This window comes from Megalops cyprinoides, chromosome 3, assembly GCF_013368585.1.
Source record: "Megalops cyprinoides isolate fMegCyp1 chromosome 3, fMegCyp1.pri, whole genome shotgun sequence".
Classification (NCBI taxonomy): domain Eukaryota; kingdom Metazoa; phylum Chordata; class Actinopteri; order Elopiformes; family Megalopidae; genus Megalops; species Megalops cyprinoides.
Window position 1 is genome coordinate 1,062,642 of NC_050585.1, and position 15,592 is coordinate 1,078,233.

Genomic DNA, 15,592 nt, shown 5'->3' on the forward strand with positions numbered 1-15,592 from the left:
ACAGAAAACAAAAAAATCTAAATCACTTTCAGCAGCTCACAAACATCAAAATTATCTGGCAAAAATCTATCCTTTTCAGTAAAACAAAGTACACAGTGAATAAAGGTTGGTAAAAATAAATCCCTGAATGTAATGTTCTGCAGCTCAATAAAGTAACACAATTGCTGGGAAAACAGTGCACTACCAAGTGACTACAGTCTCTACAAGTAAACAATCAAACAAAAAAGAAAACAGCTTAACAACAACAAAAACAGTGTTTTCTGGGAAGACAGAGGGAACATAAGCAAAAATAAGTTTTCCCTGTCTAAATAAGTAAGTAAATAAAATAAATCCTCCATTCAAACTTGATATATTCAGTTGCTTTAAAAACAGTACTTCTCTTTGTGTATATGTCATTTATTCAAAACATGATTTTGGCCCACATCTTAGACAGCAGTGCATCCAAAACCTGGCATTTACTGGGGTTCAGGTGTGGCAGTGCCATTGAAGCAAGGTACTTAATCTAATTTTTTTCAGAAATGTCTACAGTGTATAAATGGATAACAGGTCAAAAAAAAACATAATGCCAACCAGGATGAGGGCACTTACCAAGCATATGAATTATAATTCAAAACCTGCCTTATTACAGTATAATAGCTGCCACTCCTTGAGTATTCATAAGGGTATAACAAAAGCCTGATATTAATAAGGATGTGCAGTCAGTGTGCACCTATGATGCTGTCTTTGCATTGACAAGGGCTGTCCTTATAAGTCACTCCCTGTGCAAGGGTTATCAGGAGGGGGCAGATGAGACAACATATGTCACGGTTCAGGCAAAGACTCAATCACAGACCACAGGAACGTCGAATTCCAGGCGGTTTATTTAATCATAGGCAGGATCGTAACCGAAAAACAAGCAGAGTCAAAACCAGAGAGGCAGTCTGGGGCAATCCAGGGTCAGGGAAACAGGAGCAGGCAGGGTCAAACACCGGGCAGGCAGAACAATCGGGCGATCAGGGCAGAGCGGCATGCAGGAATCAGGTCGAATAACAAACAGGTCAGAAAACAAGAATAGCGCACAGAAGAAAAACGGCGGGGACGAAACAGGTGAAATACATGCTGCTACGAACTAGCAACAGGACAGGGACACACGGGGAAGATATAGAGCAGGGATAGGGAATGGGAAGCAGGTGTGCAGGCAATCAGGTGGTGGGAGATCGGGCGGGGAGCAGGGCAGGGCTAGAACACAAGGAAAACAAAAGCACATGGACAGGAAAAACAAAAACACCACAGCTAAGGGGGCAGAACACTGACAACATATACTAGAGGACACTAATGGTGTCACTTTGTGTTTGTCAGCTGCCTAACCAGTACTCAGAGGCTGTGACTAGTTTTTTGGTTTGTGAAAGGTTTCCTCATTTATTTAATGATTAATGATGACCTAAACTGTTCTCATGTACAAAACCTAGACTTTGTGTAGAAACTCAAAGACAATTTAATGCTTATATCACAGTACTTAGTAGTACAGTGATAGTACAGTACTATTTTCTTGACATTACTGAGGACCAGGTACAATTGTACAGATTTTAAAACTTTTATATTCCATATGGTTCACTATACAGTTCATTTACTAATAGCTAGATTAGCTAGCTTCAACAGGATCATTTCTTTCAGCTGCACTGAGCCTCATGTCACATTCTACTGGCATAATAACAATACTCATTTGCAACTGCTAATCTTTGACATCATGTGTCTCTACTGTCCATCATGCATTCTGAGTGGTGTGGTATGTCAGCTGTCTCACAGTGCTGTGACTCTCCTCTGTGGTCTGCAGGCAATAACATTTCTCATTTGGACATTTTAGACAATCTTCCTGTTATAGTGCTATATGACATACAGCAGATAAATGAACTTTTGGATTTACCATTATGTGAAACAGCTAGTCACTCTGGTGACTTTTTTATTTGACATTACATTTTGAAGCTGCTGTGCTTTCAAAAGTAAGAGCAAAATGTTAATTCCATAATTCATTTAGCTTTAAAAATAGGCAACTAACTGATAGGCTACAGTGAATATATTTACTTGGGATCACTATAGGACCATTCTACAAAATAGACAGGGCACAGCACAATAAAAAAAACAACAGACAGAGCTGCCCTGGAATGGTTGAATATTGTAGATCCACTAGCTACCTAGCAAGGGATCTGAAACACTAACCAATTAATTACTAACTGATTAACAAGTGGTCCAGAACACAAAATGTTAAAACCTGCTCCCCATGTCAAATGGGGAATTCAACATTATGTCCATAAAGACTTGTTAAGGGAGATAAAGCTTATTCCTACATTCAGTCTCTGTCGAGTTCTGACATAACAGATGTGTTAATACCAATCAAGCTGTATTGACTGCGTACCGTTTCAAGTAATATTATTTGCAATATGGCTTCATCCGCAGTTGCAAATAAAACAACTGTAGAACAAATTTATATATTTTTCATGTTCCTTTGACAGATTTGTATACAGTGTTATTAGTACAGATACAGAGACTCGTGCATTGACGTCTCCTCCCATACACAAACACTTTTATATTAAAAGTATCTTTCATCTGGTGGACCTACAGGTTAATTTTGGACAAATTAAAAGCTACTGTATTTTATATTAATGCCAACTCATACCCCAAAATAACCCCTACTCTAGTGCAAATGTCGTTTTTCACCATACATGCCATCCTGAAAACCCAATATTGCACCACCTGCATTTTGTCACTGCTTCATCTTTTTCCCCAACTAGATAGGTCCCAACAGGTCTTGTGACAACCATACTTGAAACTGAGATATGTGCTCACAAAAGCAGAGCAAAATCAGCCAGTGATTCACCCTCTCAGTCAGGGTAGGCTTTTCACATTACGCATGGTATAAGTGAGAATTAAGGGATATCGGTTCATCCTTAAGTCACTACACACAGCACACACAAGACTGGCAGAATGAGGCAGGCCTGATACATGATGGGCAGGTGAAGGAGCCATTTGTAGGGCTACTTTCTGTAATCACTACATGGGCAGCACATGTGGGTGAACAGAACTACTATGGGCCCAAATCACTGTTTAGATAACTTTAAATCCTGCTATCGTGGTGGATCAGACAGTGGGTGTGTCAGTGAATCATATGAGTCAGCGTGCATGCATCTGAGTGGTTTATTCAGTGTGTGCGCATGGGCAACTGGTTCTGCATGTGGTAAAGGCGTCCTTCTTTTGACATCGCCATCCATAACATAGCTGCACTGCTGCCTTCGGCCAAGTCCCTGGATTACAGAAACGGAAATCTTCTTAACGGCCTAGCAGCCACCACTAGTGTGCAGAGGCTGGGTTGCTAACTGACTGGGTGTGGAGACCACAGCTGCAGCACGCACCCCCACACAGTCTATGACCATATTGATGAGGATAATGACAGCAATTAAAGGCTCTAGGAAGAGAACTGACCTCCCTAGAACCCCTCATCCTCTTCAGTCAAGACTTTCCTGCCTCAAATTTAGATGGAATTTATCACTGTAAAATATTTATGAAAGTAAGCTCAAGTCAATCATTCCAAGTGAAATCTGATTAAAAGGTGCACCATATAATTTTGCAGAGACCAACACACATTGAAAGAACTTTATTTTTACATCTTACAGGGGAGAGCAGAGATTCTCATGCTATACTATCTTCTATTTCTGGGCCTCAATCCTGCAGTTCAAGGCAGGAAATCTGACACTTGCAGATATAACACACATCAAATGTTATTGTGCCTGGCTTCAAGGCATTTGCTAGCTCTGTACGTGTTATTGTGTTGGACCTACAGTGTGTTCAGTGATTCATGCCGATACATGGTAGTGCTAGGCTGTGTAAAATGTCAAGATCATGGGAGATGGTGGGTGAATTTTGAAATAGAGAGGAAAGCCAAATACAGAGACAGATAGACAGAGAAAGATGGGCAGAAGATACCTGCCAGAGATCTGTAAACATACAGTATTACATAACAATGTCATCCTGACTAAGGAAAAAATGGTAAAGGTCAAAAGCCATACTGGGTTAATTCTATCCTTGTGAGGACACAATTCACTTATTAGTTCAGCCTACCTGTTTATTTCAACTCTGAATAGTTTTTGCTATGTAGATGGGAAAGCAGATGAAACTGAGACAAATATAAGTGGTGAGACAGGTGGCTAACAGAGAAACTGAGAGGCAAATGCTGCTGCCTGTCTGATTTGCTGATGTGGTCATTACTACATTATGAACAGGTGATGCAGCAAGAGCATTGGAGAGAACCATCTTTCAGTTAATAAACAGCCCTCTAGACACATTGGCAGGTTTTCCAAATCAGACATATATGACAGAGACGCATGCGAGTGTGTGTCATCAAACTCAGAACAGAGAAATCATTCCTTCTTTGTGACACAGAGCACTGACCCACAGAGAGAGGTGTAAACAGGAAAGAGAGCTTGCATATGGTTTAATCAATCCAAATGTTGCATATAGGACACTCTCCAGCATGCTTGTGTGAAATCTGTATTTACTAAAGAGTACAACAGGTGATTCCTGAAATCCTGAAATCTTTTTGGGGCTAAGGCACAACAAAGGTCAAACCAGAACATCAAGGCACAGTGCACACCAACTTAAAATTGGTTATCGATTATGAAGAATGTCACACACATTATGATATAATGTCATTAGCGAGATTTGACCCATATTGCATTACAGCAGACTGTCAAATAATTATCAAACAGACAGGCAATTGTATGATTAAAAATGCAATGAAGTGCATCAGAGCAAGAAGTTGTCCAACATAGTGCAGCATCATGAACAGCAACATACTAAAATAAAACATTACTCCATTAACCCTTTCGCACGTACAGTCACACTGGTGTGATTTGCTGCTTAGCGCGTACGCTAAAACTGGTGCAATTAGAACGCTAGATTGGAAAAATTATGACTAAATTTAGCTTTGAGGAAACAGCAGTTTAACATAAAAAAATATAGCAAATGCGAACTGAAAACTATGAGAAGCTTAATAATGCTAATGAAAACATAACGAACCATGTAACGTAACACGCGCACTACATGGCATAAAAATAAGTTACATGCAAAAGGGTTAATAGCACAATATAAAACATCAGTCTTTTCACAGAGTGTGCACGTATGCACCTATATAAAAGCGCATCAGGTTCCTCAAAATTCCACGGCACGCTTCACTTTGCCTCACGGCACACCGGTTGAGAACCACTGACCTATGGTATGTAATGCATCAATATTCCAAATACTAACTTGTATAGGAGAATTTACTCTGAAAAAATGTTTTTGTAATTGTGACTAAACTTGTCAAGTACACTGGTAGTGGACAGATGAAATTATTGACTGTGTGTGAGTATGTGTGTATTTCATGTGCTGTGTATATCTGGCAGTGAACCATGTCACAAATTTAATGTCACACCAGTTAGTAGCTAAGACAGCCAATTTTTATTTTTGCCTCATTCTTCTTAATGCATAAGCTTACCATGCAGCTTAAGCAACAAATGACATTATTCCTAAACTAGATCTTTTCTTGATTGCTGAACTGGCACAATTGGTTGGAGAGTGTGAGAAATAGAAAGGGAGTGCTCCTGTCACTAGATTTTATGTAGGTCACATACACAGAAAAAATTGCATGTATCTGACTCGCTTTTCGGTAACTTGTTTTTAGTGTAACATAGCAAGACATCACCATGTAACACACACACACACACACACACACACACACAGCACCATGGCTTCACCTCCAAATCCACTCCCCTGAAGTCTTCTGCAGGTCATAAGAGGAGTGTGAGCAATCATTGCTAATGAGCATGCCTACCCCCATCGCAAGTGGTAGAAGCTCATAAAACTAAAGGAATCATACTCTCTGCAAGAGATGGATTTATAAAATGCTACCCACAGTGCATGAATAATGTTTAAAATGTAAAAAGTATTGCTTGGGAATAATACGACTTTGCACTGTGCAATGATTATACATATGTTGAAGTCGAGCCTTTTGTACACTTTCCTCTCTGACAAAATGAGTTAGACGTCAGTTCTCAAAAAAGAGTTATGACAAGAGAAAAAAGGTACACTATCATTGACAACTTTTTCTGACATGTAAGCATAACAGTCATTTTCAGCATTGCTCAGTAATGTAAAAATGTCACACTAAACTAATTAACACACAGCATGTTTACTGTATGTTACAATTATGGATCAAGAGCCAGCAATACAGATCAAAGATTATGTAAGACCACAACTACACATTCAAGTCTCAGATGCTGAACAACAGATCTGTGTTAATAACTGCATTGCATCCAACTAAAATAGCTTTTTTGTCAACTCTGTTATGAGAAAGCATGAATGAAGTACATCTGGCAGTCTTTTTCACATTTTAATCACACTTTAGAGGGTGACCCTTTCATCAGTTCATCGGTCAAAGGTGTGAAGTAGTATGCTAAAGTTGTGTTCTCTCATGCATTAGGCAACGCAGAAAGGCTATGATGTTTGCAGATGCTCCTGAGACCAGCTGACTCACAATGATGGCCAACTGGTTTAGTGGATCCACAAGGACCTGTCTCAGTCTTTCTTATTATCAGTAGTGCCGGAACCGGGGATGCAGGGATGCATTTGCATCCCCACTTTTTTTGGCTCTATATTTTTTTCCCACTTTTCTCTGTTATGACAAAAACGGAGAGGTTAGGCATCGCAGCGACAGCAGCGGCAATGAGCATGAATGAACAGCATTGTTGTTTGGCTTTAGCGGGTGGGGGTGTCACCTGATTTTCTTTAGCTAATCCTTACACACAGTGGAAGGGTCGAGAAGAAGCTGAACGACGTTCTTCCTCACAAAACGAGTGCATAGGCATAGCTAGGCCAATCCACATCGTTTTATAATTCATGCCTGCCTTCTGGTCATTACGTCACTTCTACCATCAACCAATCATACTGTATCTCTAAATCGCAAGGTAGGCAACAGTACATGAAGGACACATGCGAGCTGTGCAATGTTTCGTTCATTTGGGAAATCGTTATCTGCTACCGCACTTACTCAATATAGCAGTCAGGGTTTTTTTTAACCTATTTATTTGTTCTGTAGGTAGGCTAACATTTCTTTATTCACAGGGGTAGAAACCTAGAGGTTACATCAATCACATTCCATCTCTAATGGCTAAACTCCACAAGTTAGCACCAAGGCTACTAACGTTACTTTGACAAATTGAAATGCAAACACAAACCAAGAGGTTAAGGTGGACGTTGTTACAGCACAACTGGAATTACATTCACAAACTGTGTGAATTTCCTTTTACGCATCGTAATAAATGGTTATGGTAATATCAGTGTGTGTGCATTTTTTCCACTACTGTAGTGTAGCCTATAATAACCCCTCACTCTATGAGTTAGCAACAACAAATAAGCTAGCCCACACTAAGCTAGTTGCGATTGATGACATTTCTATCGTGATTGCCTCTTGCTATAATGGTCGAAAAAAAGAAGGTGACACAACTGTCCACGGTGGTCCACAATCTAAACAAACACCCGAGCTGTACGCCCTGTACACTTATGACTGCGCTCCGTCCCACCCAACCAACGCCATCATCAAGTTTGCGGACGACACCACCGTGGTTGGGCTCATCTCCGATGGGGATGAGACGGCATACAGGGCTGAGATAGAGAAACTGTCTGTGTGGTGCTCAGAAAATAACCTGTCACTGAACATCCTTAAAACAAAAGAACTTATCATGGACTTCAGGAAACACAGACAAGTCCACGCCCCCCTCCTCATCAACGGAGAATGTGTGGAAACTGTCACCACCTTCAGGTCTCTGGGCACCCACATCTCTGCAGATCTCTCCTGGACATCCAACACCAAGGCTGAATGCTCAGCAGTGGCTGCACTTCCTGCGTGTCCTCAGGAAGAACAACCTGGACAAGAAGCCAAGAAGCTGCTGCTGGACTTCTATCACTCCTCTGTGGAGAGCATATTAACATACTCTCTGGGGGTGTGGTACGCAGGCTCCACAGCTGAGGACAGGAAGGCTGTGCGGAGGGTTATTAACATCGCCCAAAAAATTATCGGCTGCCCTCTGCCCTCCCTGGACGACATATCCAGATCCCGCTGCCTCAGTAAAATTAAGGCCATCACAGGAGACCCCTTACATCCTGCCTATCACCTGTTTGACCTGTTGCCCTCCAGACGGCGCTTCAGGTCAATCAAGTCCCACACCACCAGACTAACCAATAGCTTCTTCTCCTGGGCCATACGAACTGCTAACAAACACTGACCCCCCCCCCACCTCCATACAACTGTGCAATTCCACTGTGCACTAGTAGTTTTTAAGTAGTTAAGTAGTTTTTAAAAGGCCATATTATTGCACAAGTTTTTCTTTGTATTTTTTTATTTACAATGTGTCTTTTTAAATTTGTATTTTATTGTATTTATTGTATATTTTTTTCTATGTCGTGTGCCTTATTTGTATTGTGTTTATATAAATGTTCCACAGTGCGCTGTGGTTGCAGACCACCCACATAAAGTCTATTCTGATTCTGAATTTGCGCATTGCCTTATCGGAGGTTCACAAACTCGTTCAAATTTATCTGACGATCCCCCTCACCAATGCCACAGCTGAGAGAAGCTTTTCCTGTCTCCGTCGCATTAAAACATTTCTTCGGTCCACCATGACAAAGAAACGGCTCAACCACGTAATGTTCCTCCACATCCACAAGAGCTGACCGATGGTCTGGATCTTGGCTCCGTGTTCCGACAGTTTTGCCTGGTCAATGACCGTCGGATGATTTTCTTTGGGAAACTGCAGTTGATTAAAGTTATGTTAGCTATTGATCTATGGTTATAGCTATAGATCTATAGTTATAGCTATAATGTTTTCAAATGTTTTCCGCGAAGTCTAGTTTCTCTTATTATAAGTATAGGTCTAACTGTTGCAAAGTTTAATTGAATCTACTTACATGTCGTAAGATCCAACCATAATAATCAACTGTTGACAACAACAATAACAGGAGGCTTAACAACAGTGGAATCAGCTCTAACCAAGCAAATTGCACAGTTTTTTGGTGTGTGGTTGGTGGTAGGCTATGTCTGGTTCACATGTTTAATCGACGGACCCTTCTTGTCTGTCTTTAGGCTAATCTTTTAGTCTCACACTGCGTGAAAATGGCGCATTTAGCTGCCAGAACGTAAAAAATTTTCCTGGGGGAGAAACCCCTGGACCCCCGGATTTGGCTTGGTTCTGCATCCACACTTTGAAACTCGTTTCAGCACTGTTGCTACTACAGCTACCACATGTCCACTGTAAAGTGTCATAAGCCCCTTTCAGACACGTACCGAAAAGCCGGAACTTATGTAGCCATTAGCCGGAGGAGCTGTATGATGAGCACGCAAACGTCCGAATCAGTCGGACTAGACATGAGACGGACTTCACTCTCCCAGCTCCCTAGTACAAAATCGGTTTTATGTCGGATTGAGCCCATGTGTGAATAGAGCAGGTAATTTGCCGGAGAGTTCACAGCGAGCGAGTGGGAGTGTTGGTGACGTTTCTATCATGCGACTGGCGTGAAACCGGAAGAATACAAACATCTGCTTCATACTCTTTTCTGCTTGCCTGTATATTTCTTTCCACTCTTTTGTTGATATACGGATACGTCGAAATACATATTATTTTGAGTCCAACGATTGTTAAAGAGATAGTTAGCTATAACTATACTGCAAAAACTTGTCTCTTACGATGATTAATAACGTTGGTTAGTAATTTATTATCTGGTTAGTAGCTAGCTAAACTGTAGCTAATAGTGATAGGTATAGTGAGATAGGTGAACTGGTGACCTAACATTACATAGCGAACAACAAAAACTTACCTTCCTGTTAAAATAAATGTATAATTAAAAGTGGTGTAACGGACCGTAGTTGATCCGTGATCCATCGGACCCCCCGGTTCCGCACGCATGTGAACAGCGGATTAATTGCAAAGTTTAACCATAACAGTGTGAAATACAGTTTTACTGCCGCTGTTACTTTTTAAAGTAATAATTCCCTAAATCTCGATGCAGAGTTGCAGTGAAAAGATACAAGCGCCAAAAAAACCCAGCAACCTTAGCAGAAGCATTGCGAAGACAAAGGCTGCTACCGAAATCGCTCACTTGTTCACTCACTAACAGTCTTACAATAAATTAATAATTTTCTGGATATAGTTTGTTTGTAAGTTTATTCGAACATTTGTATGAACATCTTTGTGTCTAGCTGTGCCAGCTAGCTAGTTAAGTGACTAGCTAGTTGCAACTTATATTAACCTGCTAGCTAGATAATACTGCTACCTATATCCATCACTCTCTAACATAAAGAACTAGCACCCAGCTTCGTCTGTCCAAATTAGTTGAAACTAACGTTAGCTATCTAGCAGGCAGTTAAGTCCAACGATCAAGTGTAAAATGTATATATATGCACTATATAGTGAATATTGAGCGATTTCGGACACAGCCTAAGAACAGCAGAACAAGCGGGCAAAAGTTCCTTGCTTTAAGCGTTCTGTAAGTAATAAATGGAAAGCAAAGTTAAATTTGTCTCCTTTTTTCGCTGATCCGAAAAAATGATCCAATCCGTGACTCAGAAACCATGATACGATCCGAACCGTGAGTTTTGTGATCCGCTGCACCTCCAATAATTAATAATAAATTATGTGTACCGGTAGCACCATTTGGATGGCTATGTGTGATATTTTTTATAGGCTACCCACAAGTAAATTAGCTATGTTCGCCTTCTCCTCCTGTGCCACATTATGTGCCCGTACCACCGAAAGCTAAGACACTGAAAAGAAAAAAACGTGAAAATACTTCAACTCTAGAATACTTTTCATGAACTCGTCAATACTTTTCACTAGTGAGAATGCAAGTGGCGTCTAACTGGAAAATACCACCACGAATAAATTTAAATCTGGACGTTTCTAAATTTGCAATGATTTCACGCAACAATGTAACATACTACAAATGTAATCATTAATCATCGTATACTGGGTACTACACTGAAAATAGCATGCAGTATACAGTACCTGCGTGAAGTTGGCACCCCAAGTATTTAAAAAGTTCGAAATGGTACCAAAAAACAAACGAAAAGACGGCACAAACGTAGCACAAACGAACGAGACCATTTTGGAGCAATTCGGAGAAGCTTGGGGGTGCTGGGTGACGTCACAGCACATACAATATAATTTGTTATATCTAAAAAACCATAGCGGCACAAACTAACAGTAATACCATTTCGAACTTTTTAAATACTTGGGGTGCCAACTTCACGCAGGTGTACACAGTATACTTGTGTAGTACGCAGTACATAGTCTGCAGTAGGCGGTTTCGAATAAGGCCACTGCGATTTCTGCAGCGTACTTTTTGCGTCATGTCCTGTCTCCTGCACGCTCTACTCAGGCGCCGCCCCTGAGAATTTTCCAACATGTGAGAACGTGTCTGTCACGGACAATGTCCTGTTGTGTGCTACATGTGTGAAAGGGCAATTCCGGCCAATTTCTGGACCCGATTCTCCAGACATTTGTCCGGAGTTCATGTGCGACAACGGCTTTAGCCTCAGTTCCTGTGCCCAAACACATGTACATACACGCATTGATGGACTACATGTAATCCTGCAAAACCAGCCAACAACATGGAGTAGGCTGTTCAACTAAAACACTTGACAGCATTTTGCATAGGGTAGGTAAAGCAACAAAAGATGCAAACCAATCCATTATGTAACATACAAAGTATTCTTGTATACATTCAGGGGCGGAGTTATAGGCGGGGCAGGCAGGTCAGTTGCCCCTGGGCCCGGGCCCCTCCTGAGTTGCGGGGGGCCCTCTTTAATGCACATTCCAGGCTGCGTCCTTACGATCAGTGCTCTTTCTTCTCCCACTGACAAATCAATAAGCGGTGATCCGCTATTTATATAGCTCTTGCCAGGTATACTACTTCATCAGGGTGGGGCTCAAAATTTTGAAAATATAAAATATATTTGTCTAACCCAATCCTAAATATATTCCATTACTTATTTCGATTCAAAAACATTATTTTATAATCTATATTGTTTTTATTTAATCAAATAAACTCACGTTTCTCTCATTTGCCGACAACTGCAGTGCATGATGGGTATATCTCTGATTTTCGAAGATCATCTGACGTAGGCTAGCCATTTAGTTCAGACAGACAGAGAGGGGGGGCCCTTGACCAATTTCTGCCCCAGGGCCCTTTGTAAAGTTGTTCCGCCACTGTATACATTGTAATGTTGTCAACGTATAACGTGTAAGCAGGACTTGTAATGTATAGCCATTAAGATTCTCTCTCAAATTACTCGGAAAAGTTTGCCAATTATCCATCTGAGATATAGCCAATAAGAAAACATTCAGATAGGTCTACCCTGTGTGTGCTCGTTTTCAATTAAATGGGTTTTATTATAAAACACATTTACGAGCTCGATAAAAAAAAAAAACACTCACCCCATCTCTGAAAGCTTGCTCGTTGAGAGCTCGAACCCATGCCCGAATCCAGTTCTCCCTGAATGACCGGAAGGAGAACAGGGATGACAACAGTCCTTTCACTCCAGCCTCGGTGTCACCTCCGCTCCCATCGCGGTTGAATCTTAGCCTCAGCAAGGTGCCCCATATACCACCAGCCTGGCTCTGGTGGGACAAGTTCTCAGGCAGCGACCGCGTAGTTTTCTCACTGCTCGTTTTACGGCTTTGGGAATACAATATGGCCCGTGAATACTGCACCAGCCAGGCCAGCACAATGAGCAGGGAGGCGAGAAAGAGGGCGACCAGAAGCAGCCAGCTCATGTCTTGTAGCGTCATCACCGCCATCTGATTTCATCCACACATCCAACAATCCTCCTGGATGATCTGTGATGACATGTTTAAGAAGAAAGCAAGCTTCAGTGTGCTTAATACAACAAGGTGCATGTTACACTTCACTAGCTAAGTGCCAGCTACTTGCAAAGCACACATTGATACACACCTTGTGAATTACTGTAATTACCTAGCTAGATCTCCCGCATAATCCAACTCAGATGAACTGAGTAATTTACAAGCGTTTCGAGGGCCAGCTAACTAAGATTGTAAAATTTTCAGTACACAACGAGCTAGATACATGATTTTCCACGACTTTCATACTAGCTGCGTGCCTCTGTGACTACATGGTTAGCTATCTAGTGAGACAATTAGCAAGTTAGCAAGATAATGAAATCTGCACATTTTGAGCGTGGCACCTTGTTCACTTCTCTCCTCTACCTAAAAAAATACGGTTATCAGCACTAAATGTAACGCATTTACCTAGAAATGGCATCTTAACGCCTAATGATGCATACATGGTGGGTGGTATAAGTGCACGACAGTTCATCATACCACAAAACCAAAACAGAAACGAAACAGGAAAAAAGACCCCCTTGTGTGTATTCATGATCTCTCCTTGTCTATCAGCGTTGTCCGAAATTAAGACCATCCCAGGGCTTCACCGAGGGTTATGTAACTAACGTTAGCAGACGATTCCGTCTGGGTTACTTCGTTTAGAATGAATTGCTCCAGTTTAACACGCTACTTTCCAATATTGGATCGCGAGTGCCCTACACTTATATTTTTTCTAAATAACTGACATAGTTGCACTTTGTTATGGTCTGTCAATATAGGTAATATGCATTCATTTAACAAGCTTGTAAACTAAGACTAATATTTTTGACAAGGCGATGGTAACATAATTCACTGCTTAACAGACGTTGCTGGGTTACTGCCTGAACCTCCACATCTCCAACAACGATGGTGTATTCATGTTTATATCGAAAGCTAACAATTGAAATGAAATAAAACATTACCAACTGTTCTTGAAAGATCCGCCCTGCTACCACAGATTTGGGATAATTTTAGAATCGACATCAAGTCAAGTCTATTGCTCGCTAACTAAAAATGCAGCTAGCCATCAATAGCTAGCTAGCTGGCTAGCTACATTGTATCCGAGATCCGATATGTCCTTTTGTTTTTTCTTCTTCGTTTCCACCAGATGCTTCCACAGTACTGTTAATTAGGGCCTGATGGCTGTATTTTCTGTGAAACGCTTTCGTTTTGTTTTTTTTTACCCCACTCGTAAGGAACACCTGTCTATCATCGGTTGTTAGTCCCTGAATAGCGCCTGCGCTCCTCCTCCCTGCTCTACCAACAGCGCCATAGTCGGTAATGCGCAAGCGGACGAGCTGTCAAACTACACAACAGCCTGCAAATTACACACAGTTAAAGACGCAAGGTACTTTTTACCAGGGGTTTCTCCGTTGGATTCAAAGACAAGTAACAGGCCTCACACACCCCCTCGTAGTGACTATGTGCGTGTGCTGCCAATCCATACTATACAGTTAAATAACAGGCTATAGAGAATGACATGTCAAACACAAATACATTTTGTCAGATAAGTAACTAGCAACACAGCAAATGAATGTCAGGCAGATGATTGACGTTCTAGGGCAGTGGCCCTCCTGCGTGTTATGCTGCTTTTTGCTATAGGGTACTAATCTAACAAACTGATCGGTAAAATATACATATGAATGAATATATGGGGACAGTACAGTGGACAGTACACTACAGTGGACAGTACATATGTCACCATATAGATTCGCCAGCAGGCGCGAACCACCTGATTCATATATAGGCCTACGCCATTGGAGCTATGCAGCAAGGATTTTTCAATTTCCACGTTTTCATAAAACCTTTAACCTTAACAGGCGCCATTTATGCATTTAAGCTTTTTATCATCACAACAACGACTGCTCAACCCAGAGGTGGCGACTCGAGTTTGCCACTCGCACTCGAGTCGCATATAAACTGACTTGCCACTGTGCACCGATTTTTCCTCATGTGAGTTCAGGCTGGACTCGGACTCGATATTAGGGACACGCGAGCAGTGAATTTAACGGTGAACATCTAAGAGAACACGTTTCGTTTTTCAAGGAAATGTTCTATTTTTGTTTTGCACTGTCACTGGAATGGGGATCTAAAATAGTCTGTGAACGTTGGGCGAAATTGTTTTATTTTTCACCTTTTTAGACATAGCCAGGAAGCTTAGTTCAACTCAATTCCCTTAGCTAATGATAGCGTTAATGGAGTCTGCCGGTTCAGCTAGCTAGCTAGATGGGCAGCAATCGTTTTAGTGAAAACGAATAGGCCTATATACCTTATTACTAACAATGTTAAGTAGCTCGCTAGCGTCATCACTGAGATCGGATGTAAATATTAAACTTATAGTCAGTCAACGTTAGTTAAGACAGCCAACATTATTAATTGGTTACCTGCACTTTCTGTCGCTGGTGACTGTTCCTTTGCTAACCAAAATTTGTTAACGATGCCAACAAAGAGACAAACAATATTGCAGTTATACGATCCACTTTATCTTTGCTTTAGTCACATAGACGTATTTTCAAATAGATAAAAGATATTTACATAATTAATATAATAAGTAGCAGGAACAACATAAGCACTGTGACTGATTTTTAAAGAGGCTAGAGAGACTTGAATGCACTTAGCTCAAATAGTAAATCAAATCAAAATTATGCAAC

General features: G+C 41.1%; 1 protein-coding gene across 4 annotated transcripts in view; it reads right to left on the minus strand.

Moving 5' to 3' along the window:
• The window catches only part of c2cd2l (c2cd2 like), a 48,757-nt gene extending 34,550 nt beyond the window's left edge, over positions 1 to 14,207 (minus strand). For all 4 annotated transcript variants that reach the window (XM_036524674.1, XM_036524672.1, XM_036524673.1 and 1 more), the window contains exons 1-2: positions 13,865 to 14,207; positions 12,498 to 12,899 (exon numbers count right to left, since the gene is read on the minus strand). In XM_036524674.1, coding sequence (XP_036380567.1) covers positions 12,498 to 12,860 — 363 coding nt within the window. In that variant the 5' untranslated portion in view covers positions 12,861 to 12,899; positions 13,865 to 14,207. The remainder of the gene's footprint in view (positions 1 to 12,497; positions 12,900 to 13,864) is intronic.
• Positions 14,208 to 15,592: the final 1,385 nt, after the last annotated feature.